Below are 18,929 nucleotides of genomic sequence, written 5' to 3'. Positions count from 1 at the left end.
ATATTAAATTCTTATTATCCAAAGAAAGGTTAGATTTTTGTGATTTTTTTAAAAGAAAAGATCAAAAGGATTAAAAATGCACATTTATTTTCAGCCTTCTTTGATTATATTTACCAAGGGTGCCTATATTTTTGGCCATGACTGTAGTTTGCATCACTGGATAATACTGTTGGTCATGTAAAACAGCTGTCAAATATTAATTACTAACATCTTACCTCACACTCTTTCACCATTAAATATTATATAAATTATAGTATATCTTATTTGATTTGATTAGTTTTAAGTGCTGTTAGACTGGTGAGGCTTCCCAGACTAAACTTCAGCATTTAAAAACCTTTTGTCATTCAAACAACAAACAGAGCAATATCAAGAATATCAAACTTATTAGGGACCATTTTTGATTATTGGGGGAACTCATCCCTCTCATCTATGGTGGTTATGGCCCTGTGATATACAAACCAAGCTGAAATAGAATTTGAAAAGCACTTGTGTGAATACTTTGGATCCAGCTAAAACTGATAAAAACTGAAACTGAAGGTCAGGGTCTTTGGCTAGGGATGTTGCAGTTGACAAAGCGTTGAGGACAGGACACAGTCCATGGCTCAGCTGAATCTGCAGAAGCTATTTTTGGGTAATGTTTGGAGAAAACAGCACAAAGGAAACTCGCACAGCAAATATGCCAGTGCCTGACTCACAGTTAAGGAGAATATGCTGGCAGCATGTATAGAGCAGTCATTTCCAGTTTACTCTCCTCTCTCTTTTACTCACTGTACGTCATTTTTACCTATTAATGTCTTCAGGTTTGGTGGGCTCATTTAAATAAATAAAATAAAATAAAACTGAATGAGATTATATAGAAAGCCAAACAATGCAGTCCCTCGGATTCTTTACAAAAAAAAATAAAAAAAAATATGACCTTATATCTATTTAAAATGATCATAAAATTATTTTTTAAAAAACATTTATGGCTATAAATGTATGGCTAATTAAAAAATCATTTTATGATCACTTTTAAATAATGTTTCTATTTTGTGCCTTTAAATAATTTATTAATACAAAATCAGTGTAGATGCAAACTGATTGATTATCTAAAAATATATACGCATAAAAAAAAGACTAATAAAAAATGTACTGGATTTATTTATTAACAATATGAGTAATAATATGAGTTTGTAATATACAGTACAGCTCTTTTGATTACACTGAGACCCACTGTGCATTACAATAGACAACTCATTCATAAAAAATCTTCCATATTATATTATGACTTAATAAACTTACCTCTCAGGCTTCACTTTAAAATAATCAAACTCATATTTGTTATTTATAGATTCACACACACACACACACACACACACACACACACACACACACACACATATATAGGGTTGAAGTCAAAACTTTACATACACCTTTCATTTTTTTTTTTTAAATCCATCTATTATTTTCTCTTGTGGACTATATAACATATTTTATGTGAAATATCTTATTCATGTCAGTACTAAATAACATGCATTTTGTATGATCCCTCTTATTTTGGTAAAATAATTTACATTTTGCAGATTCTGAAAGTTGTATGTAAAGTTTTGACTTCAACTGTATATATATATATATATATATATATATATATATATATATATATATATATATATATATATATATTATACGCTTAAATAATAGTTAGAAATGAAATGCACTGAATTGGTTAAATATGCTCAGGAGGAACTCCAGGCTGTGATTAAATTCATGGTAAATTAAATTTCGTAAGAGTTAAAGTAGTGCCACACTTCACGTCAGAGAGACGTGCTTAAAAGGGGCGTGACCAAAAACGATAACCCAGCCCACTCTGTCAGGAAGACTGCGCGAGTTTTATAAAGGATATGCGCGCAAGTTTTGGCAGGACAGAGGGGGCTCTCTGCGGGGCAGAACTATATCAAAGACCCTTCAAACACAGGAATACTTCCACCGTGCCTTAACAAACCATCTGTTTGTCAAATTCGACAATGACTGCGACTGTTGTGTCCTCCTTCTTCGACTACGAAGTGACGAATAAGGTAATTTATATTTTTGGGAAGTCGTTTTAACAGTTTAAATGAGTGAGTAACAGATCAATATCTCCTAATCTTAATACACAAAATGTAGCAGTTGTCAGAGATGCTGTTTTCTACACCGATGTCAAACTTTTTCTGGCTAACTTATGTGCGCGTGCGTTAAGAGTAGGACGAGAATCTTGCATCAGTAACGTTACTTTTATCTAGTCTTGTGCTTCTCATGATCTGCAGCTATCGATTGCTAATCGATTAGGAAGCTAATAGATTAGAGTAGTTAAATTCATCCGCGTTTATGGGTCATCAGTCACATAAAGTTGTGCATTAACTATATTTGGAGGAAGGCCACAAGTCTAGGTTTCATTTGAATTAAATCAACGAGTTCTCCATTATGCACAACATGCTGGGGTTAGACTTCAACTTTTAATAATTAACTTTTCTTAACCACAGTAGGATTTAATCTGCAGTTGTGGTTGATATTTGGTACATCAGTTTACTTACATGCATCTTTTAAAATAATCTATAGGTCAGTTTTGAGCATATAAACTTATCTGTAAGCAATGCAGCTGTTTTGAATGCAAGAACTCTACAATCATTTACAGCAGAATGCTTTTAGGGGCGTTCACACAGTCTTCTGAAGCCTTTGTGTGAGGAAGGGGCTAAAACCTGGAGTCATTATTGCTATTAATCTTACCCTCTGCTGTTGCTCTTGCAGGTGCAGTGTGTAATATCTCAAATTTAGGTCATACATTTCAAACATCCCGTCGCTATCACGTGACATGTTTGGCATCAGTGATATCAACCCTAGAATGTCCCTCCATATTTTAATAGAATTAACTGCTAATCATCTTTGAGAGCTATTACTGATGGGAATATTATCAGTCAATAATGACTTGAATACCTCACAAAGCGCTGTCATTTGACCTAAATAGAGCTGGAATATTGCTCACTATTCATCATGGAATTTCATTGGGAAAATAAATGACAAAATAGTTTTGGTTGAACTATTGGCATAAAACCTCACAAGCCACCTGACACTCATTGAGCAAGAAAAAAAAAAAAAGTATAATACAACAAAATAGCCAGAGCTGTCCAACAGACACATATGTTGTGTATCATAAAACAAGGTGTTCTTATACCTCGTTACATATATTTATACAAAGACGTATATTTTATGAGGTTAATACTGTAGAAAAATGCTTTCATAGTTATTCATTGTGCAATAAATCATCATAGTATTGCGCACATTTTGTGCGGTTACTGGAGATGATACATGAGTCTTGTGCATTTTCTTCTTTTATGACTTAATAAACCTTTCACTTTTTGCTGGGTAGGTTAAAAGTTCAGGGTCATTAGTTCTATCTCTTCAAAAAATAAGCCTTAAAACACAATGAAATCCAGACAGAAAATACCATCAACATGTAATAAACTCCCACTGGTGGTATCTGAAGCAAAGGGAGTCATAGTTGTGCCACATTTTTGAGACATTTTTTTGTTTACTTCACTTTCAGAACAATAAGGTGATGAGCTACAACAGCCCCCTCTCCAGTCCCCATTTACAGTCTGTCCCCACCACCGGTGCCAATACCCCCTTTACCCCCACCGGGTCCCTGCTGGACAGGAAGGTGGTGGGTACCCCTTCAGTGGGACTCTACCAGCGCCGCCACTCCGTGTCCGTTACCAGTTCCAAATCAACGCAGAACCAATTTATCAACAGCCTCAAGATGGACGGCTCAGCTTCCATGAATGGGAGCAGCAACAACAAGGAGAACCGCTTCCGTGACCGGTCCTACTCTGAGAACGGGGAGCATCTAAGGCCGAGCAACATCACGTGCATTAGTGCCAACGGAAACAGCCAGGTCAACTCAAGCCGCTATAAGACCGAACTCTGCAGACCCTTTGAGGAGAATGGCGCTTGTAAATACGGTGACAAGTGCCAGTTTGCCCATGGGATGCACGAGCTTCGTAGTCTAAATCGCCACCCCAAATACAAGACCGAGCTCTGTCGCACCTTCCACAGCATTGGTTACTGCCCATACGGGCCACGCTGCCACTTCATCCACAACGCAGAGGAACGCCACGGACCCCCTCCTCTCTCCACCTTCAACAAGATGGAGCGCCCCCGCCTTCATCACAGCTACAGTTTTGCCGGTTTCCCAAGCTCAGGTGGCTCCCAGGACAGCCCGACCTCGGTCACACCTCCGCCCATATTTTCCACCGAAGACGTCAACGAGTGGCCCAGCAACCCCTTCACTTACTCCAGTCAAGAGCTTGCCAACTTGTTTGCGCCCAGTTTAGGTGGCACCACTGTTCCTGATCTGCCTGGTCCTCATTCTCCCACCGCACCCTCTTTCTTCAGGCCAATGTCCGAGTCGCCCCCAAGCCCCCCGGATTCCCTCTCCGACCAGGAGGGTTATCAGAGCAGCCTGGGCAGCCAGAGTGGATCCGAGTCACCTGTGCTGGACGCGACACGTCGCCTCCCCATCTTCAGCAGACTCTCCATCTCTGATGATTAAAACCTGCCCTCAGGGGTTTCAGGCATGAGAGAGAAAGCACAGAGAGAGCTGGCGAGAAAGAGAGTCATTTTCCTCCTAGCAATCCCTTCCTGTCCTTGCTTTGTTTACAGCAGAGATGTGGACTAAAGTACAGTGTTCTCGTAGCCACTGAGTCCAATCAGAAAGCATACTACCCTGTATCATCAACATTCAGCCTATTCCCAAGCCTCCCTAGACGTCTTTAACATACCTGACGTAATGCAAAAACAACGAACTGTTCCCCTCAAGGCCCACTTAAACATTGAGGTCTCGAAATCCTTTTTTTCAAAATTGTTCAAGGACCTTCTTGTTCGAAAGAATCTACTGAATATTATAGCAACGACGTGCTTTACACACCTGGAAGTGCCACTTTTCTTGCGGAAGACCCTCGCCGGTAGATCCTCGGGACTTTAAGTGCCTATCAAACAATTAGTTTCCTACTTGTTCCATCACATTGATTTTTGGAGATCTGGGGTATAAATAATCAAACCCTTCTGAAAGATATTTGTACGTCTAGTGGTGCTAAATGTGCTGTCACCGTGGTAATTATCCCTAGAACATGTGATTCCTTGCGCTAAACTAGTGTGTTCTGGTTGTTGGATTACATAAGAGAGAAGATGTCCTTCCTGTTCATGTTACCACTAAAGATGTGACTTCAGTGGCCACTAATTGTTTAGTTGCAAACAGATCGTTGAAATGTTCTATCATTAATTCAATATTGTATTTCCCCTATTGTTATAATATAGCTATTATTGCATCATTACAATTATTGTTGGTATTTTCTGTTTGGAAATGAGAACTTTCAAACCGAATGTTTTGCTTGTCAGTGCTTATTTAACTTATCAAAATGTATTTATTGCTGATTGTAAGCATTTTTTTTTATTTTGTTTGTATTTATCTGGATAATGAAACAATAGAATATATTTTCCTTTATGTTAAATTATGATCTTCCGTATTAATCGTAAGATTGTGAAGACCTTTTTTCGTTAAGTTTCAACAGTTAATATATTATACTGCAATGACATTTTGTAACTACATTTTGATTTATTTTTAAAGTGAAACTTAATTTAAAATGAGAATGCAAAGAGGATTGTTTTGCATTTTATTTATTATTTTTCTCCCTAATGTTGGACTGCAGTTTCAGGATGTTTATGCCTCTATAATCCTTTATTATTTGGCTCCGACCGTCTAGAATGTAAACCGAGTTGTCTTGACAATAACAGTCCTGTGCCTGTGATTTTAGAAATCTGATGTTTAGACTGGGATCCTCTCATTAAGACTCCTTTTGGTATGAACAAATCGTAGAAGATAAATGCATTATAGTACAAATCTCATGACCCCCGCGGTGGTCCGAACCTCTGATCGCAGCATTTTGATCTAAATGGACGGTTAATAAGGGAATTGTTAAATATGCATTTGTGTATTTATTTTGCCCGTTTCGAAACCATGTTATGTACACCAGCATGCATGTGTTGTTTTAATTTGTTATGACTCAAATTTTTTATTTATTTACAGATTTTGGACCAGTTCTACTTGCTAAGTGCCTAACAGTACATTCCAAGAGTCTTGAATCTTTTAGGATTGTAATCCAGAGTCGTTATATAGATTTTAGTTGAAATTCGAGGTTAACAGGATTGACATCGAGAGAGCTACAGTTGAATGTGTCCTATGTTAGCAGCTACTGCTGTTCACATCAATATATTTCTTTTGTAACGACAGATTGCAGTTTAAATCAATAAAATACCTATTTATAAGCAAACTGACCTTGTCTCTTATTTTTTTTTTTTTGTCTCAAAACACTGGCTCTGATACTCAACTCTAATGCAAACAGCTGTGCTTATTATTTCATGCCATATTTTGACATTCTCCCTGGATAAATTCGTATACCTCCACAAACTTGCATTTCACAAGTATGATCCCAATACAGCTGAACGCTATGAGACGGTGGGCTGTTAACGAACCAGCTCAAACTTTTTTCCTGGAAAAGTGCTTAAAACCAGGAAAGCAAAATTCTGTCCCGGCCCAATAGTAAGGATGTGAAAAAAAAGCCCCTGAATGTCTTTTCCTGGCACGGATGTCTATGGCTTTTTGAATCTCATTGAAAAGTACTGGCAATGATGGGACTACTAGATAGAAAGCACAGGCCCCTTGAGAACAGACAGTTTGTTACTGTAGTAACAGTCAGGAGGGGTCTTGTGCTGGGACTAGCAGTCTACAGAACATATTTGCTCCCTACGTCACTGAACAAACATCCGTGCTCTGCGAGCACTGTCAGTCTTTGCTTGGTTTTACTTTAATTTCCCTTGAAGACAGAATTCCAGAGGAAAGCTGTGATCGTGAATACAATCATAGCAGACAGGAGCCAGATGGCCATCTGAGTAGTACGAAGTTCAGCATTTTCACTGCTTTAGCTTTTGGTCTTTAAAGAAATAGTTCACCCAAAATGGAAAATCCTGTTGTCATTTACTAACCAAATTTTACTCTTTTGTGTTGACAAAAATTAGATATTGCTTTACAGTTTAAAAGTTTGCGGTTGGAAAGATTTTTAGAAATAAATTAATGCTATTAAATGGATGTAAATTAACAGTAAAGACTGTTAGATTGTTACAAAATTGTCCATTCGCACCAGGGCTGTGGGTCACTGGGCCTTTAAGAACAGACATGAGGTATAAGGCCAAAGTCGCAGTTGAGCAATATTCGCATAGACTTTGTAATTCCTCTATCAGCTCTTTTTGTTCCTCTAAGTGTTTCAGAGGGCAATGAATAAACAAAAAAGAGCTCTGCTCTCGAGTTCACGGGATCAGAAGATTGAAATTATTTGCACTAAAAGGGGCATTTCGGGGTTGTTTCAAGTTTAGGGAACGTGTGGTTGTTGGTTCAACCTCAAGCCAGTGCAATAACTAAATAAGCCTCAGAAAGCACAACAAAACAAAAGGTTTTGAACAGAATTTACTTGAGGTCACAAGCATCCAATTTTATCAATTCAAAAACAAACACTGCAAAAAAAAAGCTAACTGAAATCTACTGTTATTCAAATCAAGCCCCAAGCAGATGTGTGCATGATCTTTTTGTGAAGCTGGTTTGTATTGTGACGAAGCCTGATGTGAAGAATGAGAACAGATCACTGTGGATTTTGCACCCACGTCAGGATCTCATGAATCCCTGCTCTGACTTTTACATGAACATTTTTTTCTCCAGAGCCTTCTGTTTTGCAGGGGAGGAAGGACTTTCTTTGGAAGGAAGGAGAGGTTTCCTCCCTTCGGTACAGGCACAGGCAGCGATATCGCCACAGGTCGACCAATAAAAGATGTCAAAACATGTCAACTCTCAGCCTATTAGCCTTATGAGGGGAAGGGAAGAGAGATATACAGAAAGAGGATGAAAGAGAAAGACAGACAGAAAGATCACCTACTCAGCATTGCGTGTTTGACTGTCACAACTGACTTTATCTGCTGGCCGAGAGCTAAAGATGTCACCGTTGTCTGCACTGTCAGCAGAATCTGCTAATGAAATCAAAATAATTTGAGTCTGGAAGACCTTGCGTTTGCATTTATTAATGTTAGAACTCTATAAAAGCTGTACAAGGAAGGAACAGGTCATAAAAATAAATACAAAGAATGTGTCAATGCATATCTGTGCACATATACCACCAAAAGCAAAACAAGGCGAAAAATGAGGAACCACCCAAAATAACACCATTATTGATCTAATCAGACAAACTTCCCTTAAAGGCAGAGGAACCATAGGAACAGGAGTCATGGGAATAGAAGCCATGGCAACGGCTAGTCAGGGTCAGGAAGCGTTTGTCCAAGACTGCTGTCTTATCACACGACCAGCGAGAGGACAAATACGTCTGTCAATCAATAGCTGACTGATGTTGCAGTTTTCTAACTGGATGAAAACTGAGGTAATGATCTACGAAGTCCAATCCGTCTGCTTTGTATCTGTCCACCACATGTTCCTGCAATGTTTAACCATGGCTTGAACCTGAAAGAAATTATAGAGCAGTCACGGTGTTAGGAATAGCTATGGTGGATGATAAATATTAAATTCTGTATACCTCATGGTATTCACTATAGTCATCAAATGACCGTCGAAATAACCTTGATGTTCAAATGCATCATCACACGTCGTTATCTTCAGATAATGGATGGCATTGAGAGTTTAACTGACATGGAAAACATTAGTCACTTCACATTTGTTTACTGGCCTTTAAATAGGGCAATAACAGCCACTGCGTTCTGCAGCCAAAGGAAGTTGTTAAGAAGTAGAAGGTGTGGCCTGGGAAAGGTTGTAGATGAACCCCGTCCTCACTCTGATTGGCTGAAGCCCTGGATCTGTTCCTTGGTTTAAAACACTTTCTGGGGTTTCATTCCCTAGAAAACATAAAAGCATAAAAATTCATTTTGATATTTTTAGTGAGGTTTAAACCATTAAAACATCTAAGATAGGGCTAGTGTTGTTAAAAGACCCGGTATTTCGGTACCAAGTCGGTACTAAAAAAAAATGAAAACGTCATGGTACCAGGTTTTTTTCAAGTACCGGTGGTACCGAGTACCCGGTCAACCCGGTTCTTGACCCGTAAAGCCCTATGATTTCCGCGATGCAGAAAACGCGGACGGAATCTCAGAATCCAGTTATCAAAACAGAATTTACAGTTTAACATGGAATGTCATGGAATTTGTCAAAGTTTAGATGAATTCATCAAAAGTAGGTCATTACACAAATCAAATCGCCATATGGACTAGTATCTGTAAATATTAAGCTGCAAGAGTAGATTCAAATATGAATCCTGCATATTCTGTGTCTCTGTGTGAATGAATGAATTTTGTTTACTACATAGACTGAAGCACGTGTGACGCTCGCAGTGATTTCAGCATCTGCCGTCTCAATGAGGACATAAATACATAAACAACATCTCCAGAACTGTTCTGAGAGTCACTTCACGAGCATTTTACCATTTCATTTGAGTAAAACCATTGTCAATTTAAAGGTATTCACAGCAACCCGTCAAAATAAAAGTTCATTTTTACTTAAAAGACATTGTGCCAGAAATATATTACTATTATTTAGTAGAATGTATGTGACACTACTACTACTGTTGAAAGAAATTAATAAAACTTCATTTTTAAGAAATAATCTCACAATATTTCTTCCATGTTTTATAGTAAACCCCCTTTATTTACCAAAAAATAAAATGCGTTTAAATTTCATTAATTAAAAGACAAATCAAATTTGGGTGAAATTTGTTTACTGTTTTTCATACTTTTATTACTTGCGGAAAAACTTGAAACACAATTTTAAATAAGTATAAAGAATGGCATTGATTTTTGTACATTTTCTTTTTGTTTGACTTTATTAATAAAAATAGTATGTTTTTTAATTAACATGTTTTGGTGTTTTTCTTTGGTACCGAAATTGGTACCGAGAACCGTGTATTTTCACTGGTATCGGTACTACATACAGAAATTTTGGTACCTTGACAAAACTAGATAGGGCTGCACGATAAATCGCGATTATCATGCGCATCTCGTCAGTAAAGCCGGTTCTGTGATTAGTAGCAAATCTCCATCACGTGCATTCAGATGGAGCGGCATTTAATACACAGAGCTGTAGATCACTGACAAGCTACACAATATCGCGTTCATAATAGCAGATGAATCGCCTTCAAACTTCAAGCACATTTTATTATTAGCCGTTTCAACACATATATGTTTTACCAAATAAAAAGAACAGCACTTTTAGAGTTCATCCCACTCATTGATGTGAGCATAAGTATTGGGACAGTTGAACATAAGGCAGATATAAAAGATTAAAAGCTATTATTTAGTTGCAGATCCCTTGCACACAATCACAGCAGTGAGTCTGTGACCCATAGACATCACCAGACTCTTCGTCTCATCCTTTGAAATGCTTTCCCCAGCCTTTAATGAAGCCAATTCCAATTTTTTCTTGTTTTGGGGAGTTTCTGCCTTTACTCTCCTCTCCAGCTGGTGAAATTCACGTTCAATCGGATTTAAATCTGGAGATTGACTTGGGCAATCTAAGACTTTCCATTTCTTTGCCCTTATAAATTCCTTGACTGAACTGGCAGGGTGTTTTGGGTCATTGTTCTCATGCAATATGAAGCACTTCCCAATGAATCTGGTGGCATTTTCTTGAATATTGGTAGGCAAGATGGTTTTGTACCCTTCCAAATTCATTCTGCTACTGTCATCATACATGAAGTCATCAGTAAAGTTGAGAGGGCCTGTTCCAGAGGCAGCTATGCATGCCCATGCCATGACACCACCTCCACCATGCTTTACAGATGAGGCTGTATGCTTGGGATCATTGAAGTTTTTTCTCCACATTTTTCTTTCCCATCACCTCATCAGTTCATAAACACAGTTCCAAAACTTTTCTGGCTCACCTTTGTGCTTTTTTACCTTTCTATTTTTGGTGCTGGTCAGAGGTTTGCATCTTGCTGTGTAGCATCTGTAATTCTGTGTCAAAGTCTCCTGAGGACAGTAAATTGTCAGAGCATCACCCCAGCTTTCTGGAAGTTGTTGGTGATTTTACAAACACATCTTTTAGAATTCATTTTCACAGCTTTTATGATTCGTCTCTCATCAACTACTGTTTTTTTCTCAGCCGATCAAGTTGTTGTTGGTTGCTGGTGGTTTCCAAACTCTTGATTTCTCCATGCCCTTTGTTTTTGCTAGAGCTCTAACTGACTTCCTCTTAATTTTAGCATTCAAATTGCTTGCTTTTCTCTCAAAGTCAGCTCCCTCATCTTCATCCTGGTTTGTGTGTCATCATTGAATGCAAGATTCAGAATCCAGAAGTAATGGATATAACTGATACGACACAATCCCTGCTTTTAATATCTGAAGAATTAATGCAGCAGGACACAGCTGATCACTTAGAAAGACCTGTGAGGCATCTGTTACAATACTTATGCTCACATCAGACAGAGGGATGAAACTCTAAAAGTGCTGAACTTCTTAGCTGGAAAAACATATATGTGTTGAATCACCCAATAATAAAATGTGACATTCTGTAGTTTTGTCTCATATTCATCTTTTAATCATATTTGCAAATGTCTTGACTCCACAGCCAACAGAGCAATTTTGTCTTTACTGTTCCAATACTTATGGAGGGCACTGTATATATATTAGGGGTGTAACGATACACATTCGTATTGAACTGTTCAGTACGAGGCTTTCGGTTCGATATGCATTAATATAAACCGAACAATTTGTTGGACTACTCCGATTACATTTGGAAAATAAAAGTAATTAAAGTGTGTGAAATATAATTTTCTCAATGCCAGTGCGTTCAACAAGACAGCCCAAATGACGTAACAGGCAACGTATTGCGCCAGTGGCGTAGCGGACGGACACGCCGGGCACATGCTGCGAAAAGCCCTGCGATAACGTCCCCTTGCTGGCTTGCATCGAAAGACGATTATCTTGTATTGATGATAGCCAGAAATATTGTCAAAAACATCAATTATTGGCAATATTAAGAGGATTTGGCATTTTCAATTAATGTAGGTCGGTTACATTCTTATTTTATTAGGCCTATTATTATTATGAAGCTACTTTTATTATTAAATTAAAATTACAATTAATTTGCCCCGCAATAATTACCACATAACTGTCACGCTGCGGAGGATAACAAAGGATTAGGCTATTTACTCCTCGACTAAAATGGTCTTTTCACGGCATAAGTTTCTTCTCATTTTTTTCCACTATGTGTGGGCCACAAGAGAAATATTAAGGAAATTAATTAAAACAGTTATACCGTTATCAGCATATACTGAAGTAGATTCGTCTCTCGTCGTCTCTGAGAGAATATGCGGCATCAGATGCCAAAAGTTCTGCCATTACTCCGTCATTCTGTTTTTACTTTTACTTTCTGGATAGTGAATTGACTGAGATTAAGACGTTCACCGGCAAAACTCCTGCACAAAGTTTGCACGTTGCTTGTGTGATATCGATTGGCTCGCCTTCATAGTTTAAAACAGAAATATTTCCAACATTGCGTCGTAACCAATTACCCCGCCCCCCGTATCGAAAACATAACGAACCGTGACACCACTGTGTCCTGTCTTATCGAACCGAACCGTGAATTTTGTGAACCGTTACACCACTATTATAATCACAGACAGTGGCAGCTCCAGGATTTTTTTGTTGGGGGTGCTAAGGGGGGGCTTAACAGTTCAGAGGGGGTGCTAAAAAACTAATTAAATTGAGAGAAAGCAATGAACGCCTAAACTTTAGATAATTTTTTATATATATAAAGCAGCTTCGAAAAAGGCCAACTGCCAAATATGACACTTACAACGTAATATAATTTATGAACGCATATAGAAAAGAGAAAATAGGGATTTTTTTTTGTTTTATCTTATTTTTTTTACACATATCTAGTAATTTTTTCTGACCATCAAGTGTCAGTCACTCTCAATGCCAACTGTAAGGAAAACATGGTAAATTCTAACCATTTACAATAGATAGTGCCGACAATTCATAAAACTATTTCCACACAGTGGTATACAGGCACACATTGCGAGCGATAACCTCCCATTGCTGAGTTGCATCGTTTCATGTGTTGATGATAGCCAGAGATATTGTCAAAAGCATCAAAAATTGGCAATATTAAGAGGATTTAGCATTTCCATTTAATGTAGGCCTGTTACATTCTTCTTATTATTAGGCCTATTATTATTATTAGATTACTTTTATTATTAAATTACTTGAAATTATTGGCCCGCAATAATTTCATAACGCATCACCGCATGATGAACTGGATAATAAAAGATTAGGCTATTAGCTTACTCACTGAAAATGTTTTTAAAACAGGTCTAATTTATATAATGAATTACAGGCCTATAATTAAAATTCTTAACACTGCAGTCACCAATGAAAATTCAGAGCAGCTTTATTTCATGCACTGATTTTCAAAAACAACCTGTTTAACGCAAAATACGTTTCTTCTCGTGTTTTTTACTTTACGAGCCACAAGAGAAATATTAAGGGAATAATTTAAGACAGTTATATACCCTTATCAGCACGTTAAAGTAGAGTCGTCTCTCATTGTAGCGTTTTTTTTACTTTCACTTTCTCTATAATGAATTGACTGACGTTCACCGGCATAACTCTTGCGCAAAGTTTGCACGTTGCTTGCTTGAGTTGCTTGACCCCTCCCCCCTAAAGCCAGGAACACACCAAGCCAACGGCGACGAAAGCAGACTGCGGGGTCGGCTCAAGTCGGCAGCATCTGGGTCCAAAGTTGCCCTGACAGACACGCCAAGCCGACGCTCGACACCCGACACCCGACGGCCAAGTAGCACATCCGTTCTGCACCTTTTCTTGCGCACTGGTTCGCCAGCTGAACAGCCAATCAGAATGATCAGATGGCCCGACTGACCGAAGAGCTCCGATGCAGATTCAACATGTCGACTCGGCCGAAAAAAAGCCGACGAGGACCAACTTCAGCCGACAGCACGGAACACACTGAGAAAACTTAGTCGGCCGACGAAAAAAACTGCCCGATGGCCAACCGTCAGCTTGGTGTGTACCAGGCTTAATATCAATTGTTTTATAGGCCACATATTAGGCACATTATTTATTTTTTTTTAGGTTTTTAATGTTTTCAATGTTAATGAAAGTGACACCGAGAGTTAAAAAACAGGAAAATCATTTGGAAATCCTTGGGGGGGCTGTGCTGTGGCTAAGCAAGTTTCTGATGGGGCTGTAGCCCTGTCAAGACCCACCCTAGCGCCGCCACTGATCACAGAGGACCCCTGATCATCGTCAGTAAGTAATATTTTATTATTATTTTAATTATAAGTATTTAATATTTTTAAAGTATGAAGACAACATGAATACAAATTTATTAGATTTAAGTGGCTCATGTTTCTGGTAAACGCTACAAAAAAAAAAAGACTCCAAAATAGACGTGACAAGAAAAATAGGGGTTGGTTTTACTTTGGCACAGACTGACATCATCTCATATATACAGTATACACACACACGCATCAATTTGAGTGAAAGTTTGCAGGAAGAAAATAAGGCCTCCACAGAGCCGTTAGGTTGGTCCCCCATTGTAATCTATGGTGCTTTGAGTCTTGGTAAGCAACCGAAGCGGTTAAACGTCCAATATGAATTCCCATAAAACCCAAGCAAACATACTCCTAGTGAGCAGCTGAGGGAAATGAGTGCCAAATTTAATGTGGCCAGGTTTGTGGGGGACGATGTAGAACATGGCTAAGTACACATCCAGCTATGTTTTGCTACTGGCATTCCTGTGGCTGTGATGCTTATTATGAAACCTCTTGATGCCCAAGCTCTGGTTTTTCATGAGAAAAATGTCTTCCATGAGGCTGGGTGCTAGTCTTGTTTCATTTTCAGTCGAAACCTCATGATGGGGCCCTAGAATAGAAGGCAAATACATGAACACCAAACTTCCAGTGAAGCCCCATTCCTAACTGGCAGCGCTAAAAATCTGTATCGGTTGGAAGATCACTGTAGGCACTCTCTGCATTGCTTAGCCTATTTGTATAAAGCTATTGCATCAGCAACAGATATGTTTTTGTTATATTGTTTATTTTGTGTTATTCAACTTAGTGAAAAGTTTTTTCAATTAAAAGTTAATTATGTATAAAGGGTAGGCATAATAAGCAAGGCTTATTCGATAGCAATGTATTTTATTTATTTATTTTGTGAAAAATTGTTTGAGGACCGGAATAAAATTATTATTGATTGATTGACCAATCTCCGTTACTTGGGCTTTCACTGAAATAGAATTATGTCTGTAGCTTTGACATCGCACATCGCTATCAATGTGAACGTTTTTAAGACCCATGTACAACCTTTGAGTGATATTAGCATCCCACACACTCGCAGCTTCCATGCTTGGAGTAATAACAGGCATGACTGATTTCTCCAGTTCCCCGTAACAATAACAACCAGTAAAACACATGACATATCATAACAAGAGGGTTTGTATTGGATGAATTCTTCAGAACTGCCTGCTGATTTCACATGGCTGGTATTCCAATGTTCTAAGCGTGAACATGCTGCTTACAAAGATACAATTATTTACTTCATCTGGTTGCATTTCCATTGCGTCACTCTACGCCGCCAAGTCTGATCCCCTCCCTGTACTACAGCATCTATTCAATCTGGAGATAAGCAAAAGCGTAAACATGCTTGAACAGAGTGTAGACGGATGTTGACTGGATCTCCTAACAAGCCTCTACATCAGACGCAACACATTAGTTTCGAGAGGCAGCGCCCTGCTAATGCCATGAAGCAGAGTGGTCGGGAAATGCTCTCCAGCAAGTAGGCCACTCATACTCATGTGCTCTGCATTTTCCATTTGACTGCCTCTGTACAGTACGGCCTCTGTAATCACACCAGAAGCTTGAGACAAACCGTAAATGTTTACATATGCCTTCAAGAGGGCCGCTCCATATTCACTTCATATCCAGTCTTTCTCTCACCCTTTGTCACACTCAGACAAGCGCACACTGTGCTGTTAACAAGAATAGATGAGAGCTATTACGCTTTTTTATTACTCCATAAAGCAGAACACATGGGGCAAGTCCTTGCAAGAGTGGCGAGACAGGAAATAGCAAATGGAAACCTATAGCTCAGGAGGGGTGTACATGGCCTGACACTCACCATTCTTCATGCTGCCCTTTGGGAAATACCATATAAGTGCTTTAAGAACTCAGTAGTAGGGCTGGGTATCGTTCAAAAATGTTCGATATCGATACCGATACCTTGAGTTCGATACCGGTTCCTGAACGATACTTTTTTCGATACCAATTTTATGAAAACCGTTTTAACAAGATTACATTCTCAAAAAACTTTGGTTTTATTTTTTTCAGCTTGTGGACATGTATACAGACTCAAAGACTCATCTCCTGAGCCACTGCACAAAGGAACAAAATATAGCCAACACAATAAATCAGTGCAAATAATTTTAATAAAGCTCAAATAGTTGTCAGTTTACACTAGTGCATGCTCGCATAAAACGCATAGCATCTATTCATTTGTTCTAGGTTGTTAAAGACTTTCATAAGTGGATGTTTTATTTTCTTTCACAATATGTTTTATTGTTATTAAATTCTATGTTGTAGTATGTCTAATTATTAGAATGCATAAAAACTACTTAGTTTATTCAAATTTATTCTTAAAACAGCCTTATGAAATGTTTTATTTTTCCTACGAAATTCTGTGTTCTGTATCGGGTTATCAAATGAAGGCATAAAACATTCATTTCATTTTTCTTTTAAATTATTGAAAATAAAACTATTTATTTTGGCAAACAAAATTTTACTATTAAAATTAAAACATGGAAGAAATGTTGTGTGATCATTAATAAAAAAAATAAGAGTTTTAATCATTTTAATAGTAGCCTAGTAGTAGCAGTATGTACACTCTGCTGAACAATATTAATATATTTCTGCCGCAGTGTCTTCCAAGTTAATCCGAACTTTTATTTTGACGGGTTTCCGGAAATACCTTTACAGTTCTGTGTGTATATGATATGACGCAAGTTTAACTCAAATCAAATGGTAAAATGCTGATGAAGTGACTCTCAGAGCAGTTCTGGAGCTGTTGTTCATGTGTTTATGTCCTCATTTAGTGAGACGGCAGACGCTGAAATGTCACGCGAGCTTCAGTCTGTGTCAAGTAAGCGAAACTGCGCGATATAGAGAGCAGACTGCTCCGTACGCTTTCGAATTGCTCTCGCGGATGTCAAACACTGATCAATCAGCACCGCGTCACTTCTAGTCAAACACACCTAGTGCTGCAGGCTTATTGGCTCACTGACGTTAATGAGATTAACCCCTTAGGTATCGAAATTTGGTACCGAACGACAAGACGTTTTTCGATACTCGGTGGTATCGAGGCAATTCGGTCGGTGCCTAAAAAGTATCGAACTCGATACCCAGCCCTACTCAGTAGTTGCATGAAGTAGTACAGATGTAAAATAAGCAATCCGGTTCGCGAGGCCTAACTTGTTGAACCAGGACAAGCATCGAGTGAACAAGAAACAACTCCTCTTGAGGCCTCTCGCGTCGACCCCTGCGACTCTACCTCTGATTTATGAAGCTCAGATGGAGTCTGGAGGGCTGGGAGGAGGAGATAAAAGGTTTCTTGAAATGAACACCTTAGTGAAATCTGCTGCTGTATAAGGTAACACAGAAAGGGCCCCTTCACCTGGAGAACCGCAGTCCAGAAAACTTCTCATTAGGGGGACAGATCAGTCTGGGCAACTGAGAAACCAAAGCTGCGGAGAACCTGTCAGCCCCATCAGAATATGTTTTTGCACTTGAGTAGCATGTCTTAGGAAACACAAATGATTAGTAAACCCCCGAGCTATTCTGAGTTAAGTCGAAACAAAATCGAATTGCTAAATTACAGAGATGAGCAGCTCGAAAAACGTCTCACAATCTAAGGAGCCTTTACTCCGCAGGACCACAGCAGCTAAAGGCATCCAGATCCAACACTGGTTGATAATAATGAGTCAGTGCGGTACTGGCCAAGACACATGGTACAGCTCTGTAAAATCCCTCTACTCCTCACCCTGCTGGAAACATTGAGTCAGCCAAGGCCTTTTGTTTCAAGTTTATCTGTGTGAAAATAATGTGAGGCTTCAGCTTAGACACGCTGGGTATAAAAAAAAAAATGGTACTTTCATGTTGCCCAGGCTTCAAATAAGCTGAAAACAGGCCGTAGGTCCAGGATCCTCTGCCATGCTTTCCTGACAGGATGAAGAGTTTCGTTGTTCCCTTGTTGTTCCTGCAGATCCCATTGAACTTGCAAATCCTCCATGTGGCCTGGCAAAGGAGCAGTTTAATAAGAGCCTCGTTTTGTCCTTTGTGAGCCAAGGCTGGGGACATCAGCAAAAATGTTCTGATTCAGAAATGCTCCATTTCCTCTGCAGAGATTTGAGGACACTGCGGCTTTTCAACTGAGCCAAAATATGAAGAACAGAAAGGGGGGATTGCAGTTGTGTAATTGCCCTTACATAATCTCGATATAAATGTTATGAATTGGATGATAACCACTATTGACAGTAAACACCATTGTTTGCAGGCTTGTTTTTCATTGGATGTAGGGTCAGGGTAGTTCATGTAGCTCAACTTAACCTCATTCTTTATAGGCTTGGCCTTGGGGATCAGGAAGATGAATTTAACTGACAGGGTTCTGTCTGGGTTTGACTGAAAGTTACTGCACAGCCAGTTTTACTTTCAGGAGTTTTGGTACCCATGTATGCAATGCCCTCTGCTGAAAGAGGAACACTGAGTCCTGGGAGTATGGACATTTGCAGCTGTGACAGGGTG

General features: G+C 38.8%; 2 protein-coding genes across 2 annotated transcripts in view; one reads left to right on the top strand and one right to left on the bottom strand.

The window, feature by feature from the left end:
• Positions 1-1,880: 1,880 nt before the first annotated feature.
• Positions 1,881-6,341, top strand: LOC306880098 (mRNA decay activator protein ZFP36L1-like). Its single transcript, XM_079433403.1, has 2 exons — positions 1,881-2,054; positions 3,560-6,341. Exons 1-2 carry the CDS (start codon positions 2,004-2,006, stop codon positions 4,562-4,564), a joined length of 1,056 nt encoding a protein of 351 aa, XP_079289529.1. The 5' UTR covers positions 1,881-2,003; the 3' UTR covers positions 4,565-6,341.
• Positions 6,342-7,515: 1,174 nt separating this feature from the next.
• rad51b (RAD51 paralog B) overlaps positions 7,516-18,929 on the bottom strand; it is a 55,941-nt gene continuing 44,527 nt past the window's right edge. Inside the window, exons 10-11 of the mRNA XM_079433402.1 lie at positions 8,793-8,958; positions 7,516-8,569 (exon numbers count right to left, since the gene is read on the bottom strand). Of these exons, the coding sequence (XP_079289528.1) occupies positions 8,843-8,958 (116 nt within the window). The 3' untranslated portion in view covers positions 7,516-8,569; positions 8,793-8,842. The remainder of the gene's footprint in view (positions 8,570-8,792; positions 8,959-18,929) is intronic.

Source organism: Barbus barbus (genome assembly GCF_936440315.1).
Source record: "Barbus barbus genome assembly, chromosome: 14".
NCBI lineage: Eukaryota > Metazoa > Chordata > Actinopteri > Cypriniformes > Cyprinidae > Barbus > Barbus barbus.
Note: the sequence above shows the minus strand (reverse complement) of the source record. Positions and strands in the feature narration are given on the sequence as shown.

Bases quoted from the DNA above. Each gene is read 5' to 3' on its own strand.
- LOC306880098 (XM_079433403.1), top strand. From the start codon at position 2,004: ATGACTGCGACTGTTGTGTCCTCCTTCTTCGACTACGAAGTGACGAAT. The intron at 2,055-3,559 runs GTAATTTATATT...CTTCACTTTCAG, and splicing joins ACTACGAAGTGACGAATAAG to AACAATAAGGTGATGAGCTA.